The 20,817-nt window shown below is 48.0% G+C and overlaps 1 protein-coding gene across 3 annotated transcripts in view; it reads right to left on the bottom strand.

The window, feature by feature from the left end:
- RNF123 (ring finger protein 123) overlaps positions 1 to 20,817 on the bottom strand; it is a 1,600,675-nt gene that overhangs the window by 562,594 nt on the left and 1,017,264 nt on the right. For all 3 annotated transcript variants that reach the window (XM_078661207.1, XM_078661208.1, XM_078661206.1), the window contains exons 34-35: positions 6,791 to 6,866; positions 4,749 to 4,833 (exon numbers count right to left, since the gene is read on the bottom strand). In XM_078661207.1, the coding sequence (XP_078517333.1) occupies positions 4,749 to 4,833; positions 6,791 to 6,866 (161 nt within the window). The remainder of the gene's footprint in view (positions 1 to 4,748; positions 4,834 to 6,790; positions 6,867 to 20,817) is intronic.

Below are 20,817 nucleotides of genomic sequence, written 5' to 3' on the forward strand. Positions count from 1 at the left end.
TGTCTGGGGCGAGCCCGCCTTCAACAACCAGTCGTCGAGGTAGGGGAAGAATGAAACCCCTAACCTGCGCAGATGAGCTGCGACCACCGCCATCACTTTCGTGAACACCCGTGGGGCGCTGGTAAGGCCGAAGGGGAGCACGGTAAACTGAAAGTGTTCGTCGCCTACCGTGAACCGCAGATAACGCCGGTGGGCCGACAGGACGGGGATGTGGAAATAGACATCCTGCAAGTCCAACGCTACCATTCAGTCTCCTGGGTCTAGAGCAGCTAAGACCTGAGCCAAAGTCCGCATCTTGAACTTCTCCTTCCGGTGAAAGCCGTTGACGTTCTGGAGGTCCAAGATAGGGCGTAGGCCCCCTTTGCCCTTCTTGGCAACCAGAAAGTAGTGGGAGTAACAACCACACCCTACTTCTGGCCCAGGAACGCGCTTGATGGCCCCCTTGGCCAAGAGGGCCGTAACTTCCTCTTGCAGAAGTTGCAAGTGATCCCCCGATACGCGGTGGTACTGCGGTGGCATGGCTGGAGGGGTTGCCTCGAAGGGGAGGGAGTAGCCCCTTCGGACGATTTGCAGCACCCACCTGTCCGATGTGATGGAGTGCCAGTGGAGGAGGTGATGGCGAACCCTGCCCCCCACTGGTGTCAAATGGGCCTGAAAGCTCCGACTAGGAAGGCTTTGAGGCGGATGCTGCGGGGGTGGATGTGGACTGGCCGCGACATTGTCCCCTGTTACCGCCGGGAAAGTAACCACGTCCGCCACCGCGGTGAATGTTAGTCTGTGGCCCGTGGCTGGCAGGACATGTGGGAGCACCCCTTCCGTGGCCACGAAAGGAGCGCTGGGCAGAAGATTGCTGGCGTGGGGCCGACAGGCCCAAGGACTTGGCCGTAGCCCTGGAGTCCTTAAAGCGTTCCAGCGCATGATCTGCCTTGCCACCGAACGGCATGTCCATAAGGGTGTTTTGGACAACGGCCGAAAAGTTGGCAGACCTCAGCCAGGCGTGGTGACGAACAGCCACAGACGTGGAAATCGCTCTTCCTAGCAAGTCCGTGGTATCCAGTCCACATCTAATAGAGTACAGCGCTGCGTCTCTTCCCTCCGCAAGGCCTTCAGCGAGTTTCGCCCTGACTACCTCCGGGCACTCGGGCAGCACGGCCGCAACCGTATCCCACAGAGAGTGGGTGTAACGGCCAAGAGGCACGTGGGTGGACAAGAAACTAGTGTCGCCTGGAGCTGGGCAGTGGCGCCTAGCGACGTTCCTATCTACAGGAGGGCTTGTAGTGGGCCTGGACCAAGTGCCCAACAGGACATCTGTGAGAGCCTCATTAAACGGCAGTAGAGGCTCTGAGGAGCTTACCTGCGGTTTAAGGACCTCTGTGAGGATGTTGGACCTCACTGTTGCGACGGGGAGCTCAAGAGCCAAGGCCTTGGCTGCCCTCATCAGCACCACACTATAAGCTGCCCCGTCCTCAGTAGCCACGGTAAGAGGGGAGACAAAACCAGTGTCTGGGGAGGTATCCAGGCCACTGGCTTCCCCTAGTTCCTGTGTCCAGTCCTCATATGACTGGCACTCACGAGCCAGGGGGTCCTCAGACCACCCCCAGTCTCCCTCGTCGTCCAGGTCCTGAAATTCAGGAATAAAGGATGGACCCAGATCCTCGAAGAATTGCTCTTCGGCTGGCTTCGAATGCGGCGTCGAGCGACGCCGCTCTGACGCCGGATCCAGACCGAGGGTCGGACCAGGGACGGCATCGTCCGAGGACGGCGCCGTGGTGACACCCTAGGGGTCGACGCCGGCGGGGTCGTAAGGTTGACCAGCGGCTACCCGGATCCGAAACCGGATCCAGTGGGGCCTTGCGGCGTCGGGACCGAAGTCGCCGACGGCGCCAGGGCCGAAGCACCCGGCCCGCTTGGGCTCCCAGTCGGGTCCGCTGGGCCCGAAGGCGCCTCGGAACCAGACGGAGTAGAGAGAGACCTCCTGGCCATGAGGAAGGCGTTGTTCTCCTCCGGCGTCGCGTTCTACCAGGGTCCGGCGGGTATGGAGCAGGCCGCGCCGCCTGCGGCTCTGGCGGAGCCGCGTGGGCGGTGTCACCCTAACCCCCGGCCGCGTCGCGCGAGCGTCGGGGGGAGTCAGAAGAGCGATGTCGCCTCTTCGACTTCTTGTGCCTCTTACCTGAGGACTTGGAGCCCAACGAGTGGTGTCGACTCGTCGAGCTGTGATGACTCTGCCCCCGCGACCGGTCCCTTGACCTCCTTCCGGACAGGGACCTCGAGCGACGCGGGGCCGACTGCCGGAGCTCGAGGCGCTTGCAGGACCGCTCCCGCCTAGCCTTTGACATCAAGGCCCGGCAGTCGGGGCACGACTTGTCATCGTGGTCGAGCCCCAGGCAATGTAGGCACCGGTGGTGGGGGTCGGTAACCGACATTAGTCGGTTGCAGTCAGCACAGAGCTTGAACCCGGGCATCCCTACCGGCACAGATGGAGTCGTAGACTCGAAACGGATCCAAAAAGGATCGAAAAAGCTTAGTCAAAAAGTGACTTAAGGGTACCACTTTCTCCGGACCTGCGCTTGCTGGCGCGGAAAAAAGAAGAACTGACGTCAGCGCGCGAGGGCTGCGTCTAAGTACTCCGACGACGTCATCCAGGCGCCAACAACGCGGAGCCGCCGCCGACGCCTACTGACACGCAGGGGTACTGCTAGGCAAAATTTTCCGGATCCAGTCTGACGCCTGGGGATATTCTAAGGTAAGGAATCTAATACTAACCTGTTTCTTTCAGATAAGTATGTCATCATCTGTTGCTATGTCATAGCAGTGAGTTACCAGTTTCAGAAACTGATTTAAACAATAGTGGCTCTCTACCAGGGCCATACATAACAAAATAATTTTTGCAAATGCATCACTAAACTGTAAGATGCACATCTCACCACACAACATCATGATTTATTTAGCTAGTTCGGTAAGGCAAATATCTGTACTGCATAATTAACCCCAAAAATAAGAAAGGCACTTTTTAAGAAGAGATGCAAATACTACATTTTCATGGTCAGGAGCTAAAATACTTTTAAACTGACTATGCCCATTTAATATGTTTCAGAACAAAATCATCAATTTTCAATGCAATAGATGTGTAATATAGAAGTCCTCATTAAAAGTGGTCCGATGTGTGGTGATCACTATGTATATTATCACTGCACACAACTAAATTACCAGTAATGCATGAGTGGCAACAAACCTCCACATTTTTCCCAGGTCTAATTAGGCACATGAAACTCATCTGGGGAAAAGTGCTCGGTATTTGCAGACACAAGGATTCTGGTTACTTGTAATTCTGGATATTTATAGTACTTGATATTTAGGACACCATATTTATGAGACAATATTTTTGTACACAATAATCTCACATACAACCATGGTGGGTGGAGCTGACGTGCTGGTAGCAAAACATATGGCTTGAATATGGTTCAGGCAATCACCTGATGCATTTATGAATGGGGGCACCCAAATATGCAGCCCTCCTTCAAACACACGGTAAGCACTTAAGTGGTGTGGAAGGTCGGATCTGTTGTTTTTCCCCGAAGTGCTAGAAGTAAATGAAATATACCCCTGCACTAGAAAATTCTCTAGAATGCTCAATTCGCCATCTCTTTGGCAGCAGCTGACAGTGAGGTTTTCCTTATCAACCAATGAGAGAAAGAGCTATTAAAGCTGGCAGGCCAGCCATTAAGTTCTGTCCCTATCAGTGCTTAGCTTAGCTTTATTTTCCTACCTCACTACTTGTTTCCGTGGCACTTTTGCTGCTCTGGACCGCGCAGTAGGAGAGCTGCATTGTGTCGCCCTATTCCTCCCAGCCAAGCATAGCCCTCTAAAGCTCTAACATATGAGGAGTTCATCTTGATCCTCGTCTCCCAAGACCAGGGTTGGCAGAACAGATCTAATGCGACTAAAGACCTGTGAGAAGGTAAAGGGTGTAGGTAGTGCAAGTGATAATGCGGGTTCATGTGTGCATCAATGGGTGTGTGCGTACATTTTTTTGACGGTAAGTGCATGCCTAGCAGGTGTCCTGTATGCATGGTTAATGGGTACTTTGGCATGGTGGTACTGACTAGCATTTGGTTAGAAATGGGATGGAGGCATATAATGGCAGAAGCTAGCTTATGACGGAAACTGGGTCCTCCTGAAATGGCCGACATTAGACGATAGAACTAAATAACTCAAATTCTATTAAAGCAGCTTGGAGGAAGTATTATGTTTTACTCAGACTAGTAGCCCTGCTTACAAAAGCATTAGGAACTATCAGTTTTCCAAAACTACCTAATGAGTTTTGAACTTTACATATCCCAAGATAGTATGATTGACTTCCCAGGGTGTGAGGCCATTACTGAATGAACAAAAAACTCTGTCTAACCATCCACTGTTTCTAAATCAATGAAGTGTACACATGCCTGAATTACACAGTCCATGGGATATTTCAAACAAAGCAAATTGAAATCCACTATTCATTAAATGTATGGCCACTCTTATATTCCCATAACATATACCCACTTCAGCTCTTTTCCATGCTTTGTTTTAGTTGATTTTTCATGAAGTTAACAATTTTAAATCCAAGTCAAGGATTAAATGCCTCCCCATTTTCCCCACAATATCAATTACAACATAGCGAATATCATCCAGATTGTGAGAAGGAAAAGTACAAACTAAACCATTTAAAACAAAGGTGCCCTTAAAAATGAGACGGAACATTGACCTACCCTTGTTCTTCACTGTCCACCAAAAGGCGTACAAGAATTCCAGTCACAGCAACAAGGATCGGATAGTGATCCACACTCTCTAAACCTATGGAGACAAAAGGCACTGATACTTACACAATTAACTAAAAGAATACATATAAACATCACATACATTACCAAAGAACACCTCCTGTTTAAGGAAAGACAATGTTACTTAGCAATAATAGTTGTTTTCCATCATGAGTCCCATCATCATATACAGCATCATTTGGATATTGGTGCAGGTACCCTGGTAGTGATATTCACAACATATTAAACATTCTAGTAATTCTAAAATAATTTAAAAAATAGCATATGAAATCACATGGAAGCGTTCAAAACACAGGCGGTAGATGTTGTGATGGGGAACTAAGAACCTGCCTCTATTTCTGCAAGCGAGTCATTAGTTATAATGCCTTTATAAGCACTGTCGATAACGCGTAAGGGTATCCTTGTTGGCAATAAATATAATGAAGTTGCATATCTTAGAACCACTGATTTGGACAGACATGGAGTTCCCACTACATATTCTATTTCTTTGAAATATCCCAGTTGCAGGCTGTTCGTGGGCAGAAGCAACTGTACCTCTAGCTGGAACTGCACGTTTGGTCTGTAATTTGTATCTACAAGATTTTTTAGAATGTGGCAAACTCACAAAATGCTCACACTTGTCAAAAGTGGCCTCTGCATGGGTAGAGGTATGGATCTGCACTGTGTAGTTTAAAAGGATGTGCGTGTATCTAACAGTCCCAGAAACCTTCCAGTCAATCAAGACTCCTTAGAGTGATTACAAGCTTTCCCTTGCACAAGAAAGCAATGAGAAAGATGACTCAAGAATCTTTACTTTCATACTTTTGCCAGTTCATTAGTGTAGCCGAAGTCGCCACATCCTGCTTACGAAGTTGTAGGAGGAAAGACATGAGTAGTGGAAGGGGGGTTAAAACCCACAGCAACTGTAAGCTGTATCGGTTTCAGTTATCTCCACTTCTGTGTAACTGGTACTATGTTCTCCTATTCTACAAAGAACACCAGTGTTTCCTATGTTTCGGAGCTCACAATGGCAGTTTCTACGAGTTTGAAGAAGGTGTTTGGGTTCACCAGCAGCGGTTGAAAGCTGATGCACCTTGTATTCCCCTTGTACCACTTCTATTGAGTTTTCCCTGACAATGCTGAACTTGCTTAATAAGGTTTCATGGAAGACCTGGCCTGTAAGAAGGGTTTAGAGGTTTAATTTTTTGAGACCCCCCATAACTCAGCTGACATGACTGTTGTCATTCGGAGAATTCACAGAAACTCCCAGAACCCTCAGGTGGGTTCCCCATCATAGGTGATCAAAAAACTCTAGTCTAATCTAAAAATGGCATTCAATCCATTACGTGGAAAGGAATTAATCTCCTGCACTTCAGCTGAAGTATCAGGAAAAAGTCCTACCACACTGGTCACTATCGACTAGGAGAGTGAATAAAGTTATTTTTGTCCCACTAGTTTGATATTTTTAATCTTTTTCATATAAGTAACCCACTCCATAATTCCAACCAACATAGGTGTGTAGGAACATCAATTTACAAAGTGCTCCCGTGTCTTCGCAGTTATCAGCACACCCCTGTCAGTAGAAGGGCAGGGATGAACCCTAGCTCAGTGTTGTACAATTTCCTTTTGTAGACATCACTCTCCCAAGTTAGATCCTCCAGTTTCTATCTAATGTCTTTCGACACAGCCTCAATCTCGCCTACTATTATCCTGTAGATCTTAGATGACCGAAGCAGAGCCCATATGCCATTCGCCTTCTCAGAACCTAAAAGGGCTCATCATTCAATTCATTCTTCCCTCTCCTAGTCCAGCTGGGCTGAAGAAGTCATTGTTTCCTATTCAGCACTGCTAGATCACTGCATAAGGAGCAGAGAACTGACATTCAATATAGGCTGGGGAAAGGCAGTCAAGTGAAAAAGAGGATCTCTGGTGTTCTTTGCATAGTCTAGGAATTTTTAATTCTCACAAATGGCAGTGAAAACAATTAAGCTGACCTGGAAGACGAAGGCTGACCACTCTGTCGAAGAGGTTCCTCTCTGCTGTCACCCGATTCAACACCTGGTTCAGCAGCTGCAAGCAGAGACATTTCACAGAATTTCATTCATTTGCGCAATCATCAAATTTAGACAGGGATTAACTAATATTTGTATTTGATGTGATGCCCTGTATTTATATTTGATTGAGAATCACAATTAGTTCAGTACAGTTTTAGCCTTAATACAAGGTTGAAAAGTGTAATATGTTGGAGTTAAAGGAAACAGATGATATGAGGTCTGTAAAGCCCTGCTCCTAACTTTAATTATTTCCATAAGTGCCTATTTAGCAACCTTGCCTTTCATATAAAACAAAACCAAATCAACTACTATCCTAAAGAGTGAAAGTGAAGTAACAATAGGAAAATAACCACACAGGAAGAGCTTAAATAGGTTAGCCAATAGTGACTGCCAACAAAAGAGCCATTAGGTTGTGATCATTGTAGTTTGTTTTGCCAAAATGAATCGAAGACTTGTTAATAAGTTAGCACATGCATGACATGCTAGTCATTGTCATGCATGAGTCTGCATACACCTTAGAAGAAGACAGTCCCAGGCACACTACTAATAGCAATCCCTACAGACTGCTTAAGAAATACTCACTACTGCACTGTCAAAAGTCAGTATGTTGCATCTTGTTACTTCATATGTAAATAAAGATTTGTAACCAGATTGATTGCTACTGTACATATCTCATTTAAGTACCTGTTAACATAGAACAGTGGGCAGTGCGGAACACAACACTTACTTAAGGGGGCGGCGGGTGGGAATGTGAGGTGTACAGATGCATATTGTTTCATGTTACATTTTTGTTCCAATAGGACTATATGTGGATTTGTGTCTTATTAAGGCAGACTGCAATTGGGGCCGGTGGGCATTCAGAAGATACAGATGTACTTCATGATGGCAATAAATGTGGCACCGTGCCTGGATGTATCCGGATTGTATTATATCAAATTCAAATAAAATAGGTTGTGGGAAAAAAACATAGAACAGTGGGACCACAGACGATCAAGGCTCATCAAAATTCAGACATTTAAACTCATCCATGCTTTTTCCAATCCCATACATGTTGACTATAATAAGCCAGCTTCAAGGCCAAACACAGGTTGCAGTGCAGCAACAGGGTGATTTTAGGACCAATTGCCTGCTCACATATAGTATTCAAAATATAGTAATGTATCTTATCTTCTTACAGCCACAGTATCCGCAAAGTATTCCTCCAGAGTGTTTAGAAACTATGACCTCTTCTGAAAAACGACCGGCCAAGGGCAGAGATACACCAACATTTTAGCAGAGCCTTAAAGACAACCATATTTAATTGGTCTTTAGAAACTGCTTAGACATCTTTAATAGTATCATGCAAGCATGGCTATGAAGAACAGCAGATACATCTGTGGGTGCATGTAGAGAGCAAATTACTATCTCAATCTTCTTTTAGGGAGTTTGCGAGCAGGTCCCTCATCTTATGAATATCCTCGATGACCCAGACTTAGTCCAAACAACCTTTTCCCCAGCAATAACTCTCCAGCGCAACCAGGTTGTGCAATGTGGTTTCAGTCTCGTCTTTGTCTGCCCTGCATGTGATGCCATCAGGGTATACTGTGTCAAAATTTGTGCTGGTAACAGTTCCTAGAATTTTTTCAGTGGCCCATCGAGAAGTGCAGAGAGGTACCACAAGAGAATGGATAGTTACGATTACAGCAGATGATACCTTAGAATACCTTGGGATCTTATCAATATTGGTGGTAACTCATGAGGAGGTTAATGAGTGGCAGTCAGTAATCTGCAGGTAGGTGTAATATCCATTAGAAGAACAAGTTACTTACCTTCGGTAACGCTTTTTCTGGTAGATACAATATCTGCCTGTGGATTCCTCACCTTGTGAATATCCCCCTTGCGTCAGCAACATTCGGAAATTCTTTTTTCGTAGCCTCGCGCCGACGTGGACTCCTGACGTCATAGAGACACGACCTCGCTCGCGACTCCGCTGACGTCACCGACGCCTATAATAGGCCCACGCCGGCGTGATGACATCAGTTCCGCCCTTTTTTCCCGTGCCATCGAGGCACACGGACGGACCAATGACAGTAGAAATATACAAGTATACATAGTACACAATACTCAAGGCAAAACACACAGTGTTAAGCAAAAGCAGGAAAGCAATTGAAACATTTCCTTGACAACAAAATATATATACATTACATTACAGTAACTCTGGCATAGAAGAGTGGACAACGGGGAGGCGGGTGGGTCAGTGAGGAATCCACAGGCAGATATTGTATCTACCAGAAAAAGCGTTACCGAAGGTAAGTAACTTGTTCTTCTGATAGATACATCTGCCGTGTGGATTCCTCACCTTGTGAATCCCACAGCAGTCCCCACTCCCGGAGGAGGGTGTCCACTCTTCTAAACCAGGAAATCCTGAAGGACAGAGCGAGCAAAGTGACCGTCCCTCCTCACTTCGGAATCCAAGCAGTAATGCTTCGCGAAAGTGTGGAGGGAAGACCAAGTTGCCGCCCTACAAATATCCTCAACAGGTACACCTCTAGCCAATGCTGAGGATGAAGACTTAGCTCTTGTAGAATGAGCCCTTATACCCTCTGGTGGTTCCTTACCGGCCAAAGAGTAGCAGATCTTTATGCAGAGGACGATCCATCTCGATAAAGTTCTTTTATGGACCGCTCTTCCTTTCTTGCAACCAGCAAATCCAACGAAGAGCTGGTCTTCCAAACGAAAGTCCTTGGATCTGTCCAAGTAAAAGGACACCGCCCTCTTAGGGTCCAGACGGTGCAGTCTCTCTTCCTCCTTGGAAGGGTGAGGGGGAGGATAGAAGGTAGGAAGGGTAATGGACTGTCCTAGATGGAAGGGAGTTACCACCTTAGGCAGAAAAGCAGCCCTGGTCCTAAGAACCATTCGATCAGCATGAATGGTCAGGAATGGGGGTTTGGAACTAAGAGCTTGAAGCTCACTAACCCACCTTGCCGAGGTTATTGCAACCAGGAAGACTGTCTTAAGGGTAAGAAGCCTCATGGGACATTTATGGAGAGGCTCAAAGGGAGCACCCATCAAAAAAGTCAATACAAGATTCAAATCCCACTGAGGCACAATAAAAGGCGAAGGAGGGAACTTATTAGTAAGACCCTTCAAAAACCTTAAGACCACAGGAGACTTAAAAAGAGAAGGCTGGTCAGGTAAACAGAGAAATGCTGACAGCGCCGAAAGGTAACCCTTCACCGTGGCAACCGCAATCCCCTGCTGCGCCAGAGAAAGGGCAAACTGGAGAACATAAGACAAATGGGCCTTCAATGGATCAATAGACCTTTCCCCAGACCACGTGACAAATTTCGACCATCTATAAGAATAGATGGACTTAGTGGAGCCACGCCTGGCTGACAAGATGACATCCACAACGTCAGGAGGGAGGGAAAAGGAATTCAGGTTGCCCCGTTCAATCTCCAGGCATGAAGGTGCAATGTCTGGAGGTGGGGGTGTAGAACCTGCCCCTCCATCTGAGAGAGGAGGTCTGCCCTGAGAGGGAGACGGAGCGGCGGGTGAGAGGAGAGGTGGAGAAGATCTGTATACCACACCCTTCTTGGCCAGTCCGGGGCGATCAATATGACTTGGGCCCGGTCTTGGCGAATCTTCCTCAGAACCCGAGGAATCAAAGGTATGGGAGGAAACGCGTAAAGGAGTTGACCTCCCCAACTCAACTGAAACGCGTCCCCCAAGGCTCCTTGCATCGGATACTGGAGACTGCAGAATGACAGGCAGTGCGCATTCTCGAAAGTGGCGAACAGGTCCACCCGAGGAGTTCCCCACATCTGAAAGATGTCGTGAACTACCTCCGGGTGAAGCCTCCACTCGTGATCGGCAGAGAACTGACGACTGAGACTGTCTGCACGAACGTTCAGCACTCCAGCCAGATGATTCGCCATCAGACAAATCTGATGGTCCTGAACCCAGGACCAGAGACGCAGAGCCTCTCTGCAGAGACACTGCGACCCTACTCCTCCCTGCTTGTTGATGTACCACATCGCGGTCGTGTTGTCCGTCAGGACCTGAACAGACTGACCGCAAAGGGAAGGGAGGAAGGCCTTGAGCGCCAAACGTATCGCCCGCAATTCTAGAAGGTTTATGTGAAGCAACCTTTCCTCTGGAGACCAAAGGCCCTTGACCTCCAGATCCCCCAGATGAGCACCCCACCCGAGAGTGGATGCATCCGTTATCACTGTGGCCACCGATGGAGGCAGCTGAAAAGGCTTTCCTTGAGACAGATTGCCTTCCACGCCCCACCAAGACAGATCCGCCGCAGCTTCTCTGGAGATCCTCACTGACTCCCTGAGATCTCCGTTGTGCTGATACCACTGCCTGCGGAGGCACCACTGGAGCGCCCTCATGTGCCAGCGTGCATGGTTGACCAACAGAATGCATGAAGCCAACAGACCGAGCAGACGAAGGACCTTCAGGACTGGAACAACCGCTCCATTGAAAAATAAAGGAATCATTTCCTGAATGTCGCGAATCCTTTGAGGAGGAGGGAATGCACGACATACAGTTGTGTCCAGTACGGCACCTATGAACAGGTTGCGCTGGGAGGGCACCAGGTGAGACTTGGGTACATTTATCGAAAAACCCAACCTGTACAACAACTGGGTTGTCTCTCGCAGATGATGGAGCACTCTCTCCGACGACTCTGCTTTGATCAGCCAGTCGTCCAAATAAGGGAATACTGGAATCCCTGATCTCCTGAGATGCGCCGCCACCACTGCCATCACCTTGGTGAAGACTCGAGGCGCAGTAGTAAGTCCAAACGGAAGGACCGCAAACTGGTAGTGCTGCGATCCCACTGTAAAACGGAGATACCTCCTGTGCGACTTCAGGATTGGGATGTGAAAGTAAGCATCCTGCAAGTCGAGCGACACCATCCAGTCTTCTTCTTGCAGCGCCTGAAGAACCTGAGCAAGGGTGAGCATCTTGAATTTCTCCTGTCTCAGATAGAGATTCAAGATCCTGAGATCCAGGATTGGACGAAGTCTGCCATCCTTCTTCGGAATCAGGAAATACCGGGAGTAGCATCCCTGAACCCTTTCCTGCTCTGGGACCACCTCTATCGCACCCTTTCTCATCAGAGTCAACACTTCCTCCTGCAGAAGTGACAGATGTTCCTCGGAGCAATACCCCTGGCAAGGAGGGTAATTGGGAGGGAATTCCCGAAAGGGAAGGGCATACCCATTTTCCACAAGATTGAGAACCCAAAGATCTGATGTAACAGATTCCCAATCCTGTAGAAAATGGGTAAGCCGGCCCCCAACCGGACCCACATGATCCTGAATGGCGGATCTAGGACTGCTTTTCTGGGGCAGGGGGGTTAGAGGAAGTGGAGGAGGAAGAGGCCTGACGTCCACGAGGACGTGCTCTCTGCTTTCCCCTATATGATCTATATAAGGAATTTTGCTGCTGCTGTTGTTGTTGCTGCTGCTGCTGGCCTTGCCGGAAATTCCGAAAGGAAGAGCGACCAAAACCCCTGAATCTTCTGCCAGTCGAAGAACCTCTCATTTGAAGACCTAAAGACTTGGCAGTCGCTCTACTATCCTTAAACCTCTCAAGGGCCGCATCAGCCTTCTTCCCAAAGAGGCCAGAACCATCGAATGGAAGATCTAACAATGTAACCTGAACATCCGCCGAAAAGTCCGAGGATTTCAACCAGGCGGACCTCCTAGTAGCGACAGCAGTGCCCATAATGCGCGCCACAGAGTCTACAGTATCCAGACCACTCTGAATGACCTGGCGAGCCGCCGCCTGAGCGTCAGAGATGACTTCCTCAAAGTCCTTCCTGCTGTCATCAGGAACTTTTGGAACAAGAACACGCAAAGAGTCCATAAGTGCGTGCAAATACCTCCCCATCAAACAAGTGGCATTTGATGACTTTAATGCCATACTGGCAGAGGAGAAGGTCTTCTTTGCCACCTGATCCTGCTTCTTTGCCTCCTTTTCACAAGGAACCTGAGGAAAAGCACTAACGTTCTTCTTGGAACATGCAGCCTGAATGACTAAACTCTCCGGTGAAGGGTGAGAGGTTAAAAAGGCAGGGTCCTCAGGGGCGACCCTGTACCTCCTGGCTACACTTTTAGAAACAGCAGGAGCCGACAAAGGTTTTTTCCATACCTCTAAAATGGGCTCTGTCAGAGCATCATTAAAAGGAAGAAGAGGTTCCACCACTGAACTTGGAGAATGCAAGACTTCAGTCAGAATATTAGATTTAAATTCTGCAGTCGGCAAAGTCAATTTAAGGAGATCGGCAGCCTTCCTCATAATCAAATGGTAGGGTTGAACATCCTTAGAAGGTGTACTAGAGCCTGAGGGCAACTCCCACTCTGGAGAGAAATCCAGGCTTCCTGTGTCTGCCAACTCCTCAAAACAATCCTCATCCAATTCACCTTCTTCAATGTCAGAATGTGAATCTAAGTACCTCCTTTCTTCCAACAGGCGTTGAGCCTCTCTTCTGGATCTCACCTTGACACGCTTCGCCACCGGATCCACCACCGGCTCCGACGGATTCGGGATCGACGTCGGAATCGAACTCGATGGCTCGGAGGGATGTGCTCGAGGCCGACTCGGAGCAGGTGACGCCGGGACCGGCGTCGATGGCTTCGGTGGAGGTGGAAAATGCCACGGCGGCGTCGGAGCCGGCATGTAAGGCATAAATGGAGCCGGAGGATAGGAGTGAGGGACTCCTAAACTAAAAGCCAGAGGACCCATGGGACCCGAAGGTGCACCAGAGGGGTATCACGCCCTTGAAAAGACTCCATACATTGCGTTGAGAAACGCAGATGGGTCCTGGCCTGGGGTCGGAAAGGGCGGTTGAAAACCCTCAGGTCTGTCTTGAAGAGTGCTCGGATTCGGCTCATCTATAGGCGCGGAATCCCCATCCTCTCGAAGCTCTTCCTCATCTCGGGCCGGGGACGGCGCCGGAGATGGATTCGGAGACGGAGCCGGAGCCGGCGCCCGCGACTCCGATGGAGAGGCCTCACCTTCAGGTTCTGGATCCGAAACATCAAGGGTCACCACCTTCGAACGTACCTTCTTTGGTGACCTCGACCTCGATCCCGACTCCTTACCAGTACGACGTCAGGACTCATGTCTCCTCTTCTTATGTTTCTTCTTCTTCGAAACATGATCCGAAGCCGACTTCGAGGATGACCTCCCTCGAGATCCAGACCTCGACCTCGCCCTTCGAAAACGAGACCTCAACGATTTCTCCTTTCCAGCTTTCAGCTTAGCCACCAGGAGCTTCGCCTCTCTCTCCCTCAGGGCCTTCGGGTTCATCTTCTTACACGAAGAACAGTCATCCACATCATGGTCCGAGCTCAAGCACCAGATGCAGTCGCTGTGTGGGTCGGTAATGGACATCATTTTGCCGCATTCTCTGCAGGGCTTGAAGCCGGTCTTTTTCGAAGACATTGTCGAAGAGAGAGGATACAGAGAAGCAGAAAATGGCAACAATATAGGCAACAAAATATTCGTTGGCTACAGAGATTCCCGATAACCGTTAGCGTCGACGACGCGGAAAAAAGGGAACTGATGTCATCACGCCGGCGTGGGCCTATTATAGGCGTCGGTGACGTCAGCGGAGTCGCGAGCGAGGTCGTGTCTCTATGACGTCATGAGTACACGTCGGCGCGAGGCTACGAAAAAAGAATTTCTGAATGTTGCTGACGCAAGGGGGATATTCACAAGGTGAGGAATCCACACAGCAGATGTATCTATCAGAAATATATTTACTGAGGGTGAGTAACTTTTCTTACTGATGCATACTTATTCAAGTAGATTCTTCCCCTTATGACGGAGTTCCCAAGCAATATTATACAGGGAAGTGGAACTTAATTGTGCTGATTAAAAAACAAACCCATTCAACAGAGCACTGTCAAAGTCTGAAGTTACTGCATGCCTGAGATGTGTAGCATTAATATCTCATAAAGGTATGTAGGGCCAAGTGGCGGACCAGCAAATATCAGCCACCAAAAGACCTCAGGCGAGCGCATTAGAGGAAGCCATTGTCAGCTTTGAAAAGAATTCTGCAGAATAGCTGCCCCATAATTTTCCCATAATCCTGACTGACAGGAACTAAGGGTCATGAAAAAAGTGTAAAGAACCACAAGTTTACGAAAGATCATAAACCTCTGCTTCAACAGAAACACCACATTGGTTGTCACCACATATGCCCTCCTTGCCTAAACCAGTTTTGCCCAGTTCAGGAGCCCTTGGCTTCTGCTCTGGCGCAAAATTACACAATGGATAGAGGAGTGACCACCACCTGTCCAGCTTCTCCCTAGGGAGGTGTCCAGAGCTCCTTCCAGTGGCCACTTGATTCTGCCTTGTTAAATCTTGACCCGGAGCATTTGACTGACTAGACCAGCAGAATAGCGCCCCCCCCCCCGATTGGTGGGTCACCACAGAAGAGGTCCATCCCCTTTTTAGGGTTACGTAAGGGCTCCCCTAAGGGTGGGACCTTAGATTCATCTGGACAGACTCTTCTGTAGGTGGACACTGGAACTCTGCGGTTTCTTCCAGCCAGGACTATAGACAAGACTGCTCCGGCATGAAGACTCCTGCTGCAACTTTTTCTCCGTGCTCTTCAAATTTCTGCAACTCCATGGCTGTACATCCTCAAAGTCAGCAAGGACTCTGCCTACATCCAAGCAAGCAGGAATCTCCCTTGGAGTGAAGGAGTCACTTCCCTGAATCTGCAGGCACCTCAACGTGGGCAACCGGTTTGCTGATGCTGTTTCCCATGGACAACACCTGGTTCTGCAACACAGGTAGTGATTTGTTGGTTCTCCAAAGGCCTGACCAGTTTTCCCTGCAAATTGGTTGACTGTAATGCCTCTCCAGCCAACGTGAACCACCTCCCTGTGCTCCACGTTTGTTTGCAATTGCCAAGACTTGTTGGCTCTCTTCATTGAAGATCTTCAAGTTCCAAGAAAACCCAGCCTCCAGCATTTCACAGTCCCAAGAATAATGTCATGCCTGCATCCTCTGCACCGGGGGCCTACATCTTCTGTGCGCTGCTGAGGCTTCCCTGCTACTCCAAGTGACAGGTGCCAGACAGTCCTCAAGGGGGCTCCAACACTTCCTGTGGGCTCTCCTGCATGTTGGGGGCCAGCTCTCACTTACCCTTGCTGGGTTAGCCCCACGTACCTCGATGGTCTGCATCCAAGCATCTTCTTCTGCAACCTGACTGTTGCGGCTGCCCGGGCTTGTTGGTGGTCCTACCGGCCAATGACCTTCCTGAATTCCTCATCCGTTGTGGAACAGCTCGTGGATTACTCTTGTGCTCCTACATCGTCACCATGGCTACACAGCTGCTCCATCAAGACTGTCGTGCTGCAGCAAGTACTTCTGACAAAGAGTAGCATAGTGCTACTACGGCTCCTGGACACCTCTGGGTGGTTTGGGCACTGTCCCCTCTGCTTTCAGGTGCTTTTTGTCCAGAATTCACATTTGGGTTCCACCGTCCTGGTCCTCGATGCAGCAGCCGGACATTAAAGATCCTCCATTGGTTCCTACGGCGGTTCCGATGCCATTTCATCCCTATGCACCTGGGCTTCCTGGTGTAGGTATCCTAGTTCCCTGGGTATCCACGGGAGTCTCGTTTTGGTACTTACCTCTTATACCACTTTCTTACTATAGAGTTTGGACCCCCTATATGGCCCCGCATGCTACTTACCTGTTATTGAAGTATTCCTGATATATATTTGGTATCTCCGGGTAGGAGATACACCAAGATAGTTATTAATGTTGTTATAATAAATACTGTATTTTGTAAGCACTGGTGTGGTTCTTTCTCATTTGAAACTTGCTGACTATGTGGTAAATGTACCGGCTTTACACCCTCCTGAATAATGCTTAGCTGCTCTCCACAGCTACCCCTTGAGAGCTTTGGTTATCAGGAACCTAACCACTATCACTAAAGGTTGCCTGGACTCAGTGCACAGTGCCTTACCATAGGTGGAACCTATATACTAAGCCAGCTTCCTACAATTAGACGATCTCCACTGTGGAAAAGAACATGACCATGCAGGAAGTTATTTCAAATACTGTTGAAAGGATTACAAGGAGGAAATTGCAAGGTTTTCAATATGGCCACCAATGCTCAAATTCAAATAACAAGGCGGTCTAGTTGTTGGCACAGATTCAAGCTAATGCACACGCACGAACAAAGCGTTGCACAACTGATTTCCATGAAGAGAATGGTAGTGTCTCCATAGCACATCTTTATCTCAACAGAAGTTGTGAGGAAAAAAGTCAGAGAGCAGCGTTTATGCCTCCACATGTGCAGTAGTGTTTGTGAGTCCGAGAGCAGTGTTCATTCTCTCACATGTGCAGAGTAGTGTCTGTTAATCTCTATTGAGCACAAGTGTCTTCAGAGAAAAATTCAAGAAGCATTGATAGCATTTCCAGTAATTAGTGTCACCTCTAAGAAAAGTTCTGCACAGATGAATAGTGTCTCGTCAGAGTGCGTGAGCAAACATTGAATTCAAGGGTTCTATACCAGATTGTATTTATCGGAGTAATTAATTTGAGTACCATAGACTGAAGTAAGTGGCATAAAATGTATTTCTTCAAGCTGAAATATAGACTATTCAGTGATAGCAAAATAAAATATTTAAAACTAAGTACAAGGAAAATAAAAACTTCAGGAGTATCCTAATCTATCCAGAAATACATATATATATATATATATATATATATATATATATATATATATATATATATATATATACTGATGATTCAACAATATTAAGATACTAACATGCATTCAATATTCTAATTTCTCAAACAAGTAATAATCTACTATTCGTCAGCAGTACACATTGATTAACAGGAATTAAGCCAGAAAAAACAGCATCTTATCTACTCCGATGCAAGATACTGAATAATAAAGAGACGCAAACCCTCAAAAGAGTTCAGGTAGCAAGGAAGGAGAATTGTATTACACTCATATAATTGTAATTGCCATAATGTGTGCTTAGAGGCTAAATAGACAGGGTGTCCCTAGTAACAAATGTTATAATTTACTGTAGGTACCTCTTTGAGAAACAACAAAATAAAATGGGGTTGTACTGTTGCAAAGTAGAAGCACCTGACGTTGAGGAGTCTCTCTTTTATCCCCTTACCCTTTCCCCCATGCTGGTGCTTGAGGCAGATGTTTATCATCTATTGTGTGTAGTAGAAGTTGGGAAAATCTTCTGCTCCTGAGGAAATAACCATCAGGTATCATGTCAGCATGCCCTTAAGTGGCATTGGACAGCTCTGCGTACAAGTCGTCTGTGTGAAGGGACGTTGCGATGCCCACATAAGGGCCACACTGGCGCTCTGACATCAGTTTCTTGTGTGACTACTTCCGCACCAAAAAAATGGAGCCAAGCAAAAAACAATGTTATATGACCGATGTGCACTGTCTAAACGGAATCTTAAGGTGAAGATCCCAGGTCTCACAATGGGGAGGATGGGTGGGTCGGGGAGGAATCTGCAGTTAGATAGAGTCTCTACCAGAAAAGGTGTTACCGAAGGTACAAATCTTATTCTTCTGATGGAGAATACCAACTGCAGAGTCCTCATCTTAGAATAGATACCCAGGCAATACTGTGGGACGCTATCTCTCTACACAGTGTACTTAAAAGAACTACACCATGCAGAGAGTCCAGTGGGTCCCCAATTGGCTTACAGAGATTAAAATAGATAATACCAATGCTCTCTTTAGTGGTATTGTGGGCGAGCAGGTAGGCGTAACAGAGGGCACTGCTAAGCATTTGTTGTACTCACAGAGGCAATAAAGGAGACGCATATTCTAAGAATAAATCCAACATAAAATTAGAATTAGAAAAATAACACTTTTTATGTATGTTTAAAAACCAAGAACTTAATTCACCGGTAAGTAATGTTTTCAATAGCAATGCATACAGCTAAGTAAAGCTTTTAAAGTTGTGCACCTTTACGCACAATGCCATCCTAGGGAAGGAAAAGTCAGAGATGAATAAAAATAGGTACAGTCTGTTTCACGGGGGTCACCTCCTGGGTTCGGAGTTGTACTGGGACAAGGTCCAAAGTACTAACAGCAATTCTTGGGAACTGCTTGGGTTCTACTGGGAGAGGGTGCGGGTGAGGTTGGTAGCTGGCGTGCTACGGAGAAGGGGGGCCACCCAAAAACAGGATGCACAGGAGGACTTGAGGACAAGTCCAAGAGGTCCCAAATGGGGGCTTGGGTCGCAAGGGGTCTTGGATTACGGTCATCCCTTTCAGGGCCCTAGTTTCATGGCACCAGTGGTCAGTTTCTTGCATGGCTCTGTGTTCCTGGCGCGGAAAGTTGTGTACAGAACGGACGTCAGTGCGCATAGGTGGCGCCTAAGTAGTCTCCGTGATGTCATCTAGGCGAATACAACACCAGCGCCGGACGACTGACAAGGGAGGGCTGAGGGTGGGCAGGATTTCATGCCAAAAGTCCACAGTTCTGCTGCAGTTCTCGCCAGGCAGTGGCTCTTCTTCGTCCTTCTCTTGATCCATCGAATCGAAGTGCGTGGGTTCAAGGGTGCCACCTAAATACTCAATTTAGAGGCTTTTAAAGGGAATGAAGGGTAGTAGCCAATGGAATACATACCTTTAGTGAGTCGCCACCCTCTATATGACCACTTCCAGTGGGAAGTCGGCATAGCGTGGTCATAGCCCTGAACCTAAAATGCTAATTCCGTCCAAAACAAGATGGAGGAATCTAAAAAGTAGGGTCCACATCAGTTGGCCCGCCCTAGTAGTGCTGGCTGAGCGTGGCACACCTCCTAATCTTACTAATTTTCCCTTCAATCAAGCAGCCAAAAGTGGAATCAGGACATGGGGGTGGGCCTCCACTATCTGGAGAGACCTGGGTCGCATAACAAAGGCAGCAGGTCATTTGAAGCTTCCTGCCCTGGAAAGCACATTCTGCGTGAAGCAGGTGAGAACACCTTCGCCTAGAGCAGGCTTTGTACCTGGCACCAGAGAGCTAAGCCTCTTACCTCAGAAGGTCAGAAACCTGTCTACGGTAGCTGGCTGGTCGAGACCAGTCGCCGAAGTTACTACTTGTGTAATAATATATCTGTAAGAGACATTAATTACTGATAGATTCCTTACCTTAGAATATCCTCCGACGTCAGACTGGATCCGGAAATGTTTTTCGTCAGCAATACCCCTGCGTCAGTAGGTGGCGTTGTGCGGCTCCGCGTCCGGCGCTGGTGTTGTATTCGCCTAGATGACATCACGGAGACTACTTAGGCGCCACCTATGCGCACTGACGTCAGTTCTGTACACAACTTTCCGCGCCAGGAACACAGAGCCATGCAAGAAACTGACCACTGGTGCCATGAAACTAGGGCCCTGAAAGGGATGACCGTAACCCTAGAAATCAGTTCGCAGAACGGGGAGGATGGGTGGGGTGGTAAGGAATCTATCACTAACTAATGTCTCTTATAGATATATCGTTACACAAGTAGTAACTTGTGCATCTGAAAGAGACACATTAGTGATAGATTCCTTACCTTAGAATAGATTCCCCAGCAATGCCAAACCAGATGGTGGGTCTGCGAAAAAGATTACACCAGAAGGTCAAGGAGAACAGTACAGCCAAAGAAGCCGTCTCTCCAGACTTGACTGTCAAGGCAGTAATGCTTGGTAAACGTGTGCAACGAAGCCCACGTAGCTGCCTGACAAATGTCCTGCAAGGGAATGCCGAGCCCCAAGGCTGCCGTTGCCCTGATAGAATGGGCACGCCGCCCCACAGGAGGTTCCTTCTTGGCCAACGAGTAACATGCTTTTATGCACAGAACAACCCACCGAGAGATGGTTCGTTTGTGCACGGCCCGACCTTTTTTGGCGCCGACGTAGCCAACAAAGAGTAGGTCATCCACACGGAACTGTTGTGTGCGCTTCAGATAGAACGGGAGCGCACGTTGTGG

The sequence above is a fragment of the Lissotriton helveticus genome, chromosome 9 (genome assembly GCF_964261635.1).
Source record: "Lissotriton helveticus chromosome 9, aLisHel1.1, whole genome shotgun sequence".
Classification (NCBI taxonomy): domain Eukaryota; kingdom Metazoa; phylum Chordata; class Amphibia; order Caudata; family Salamandridae; genus Lissotriton; species Lissotriton helveticus.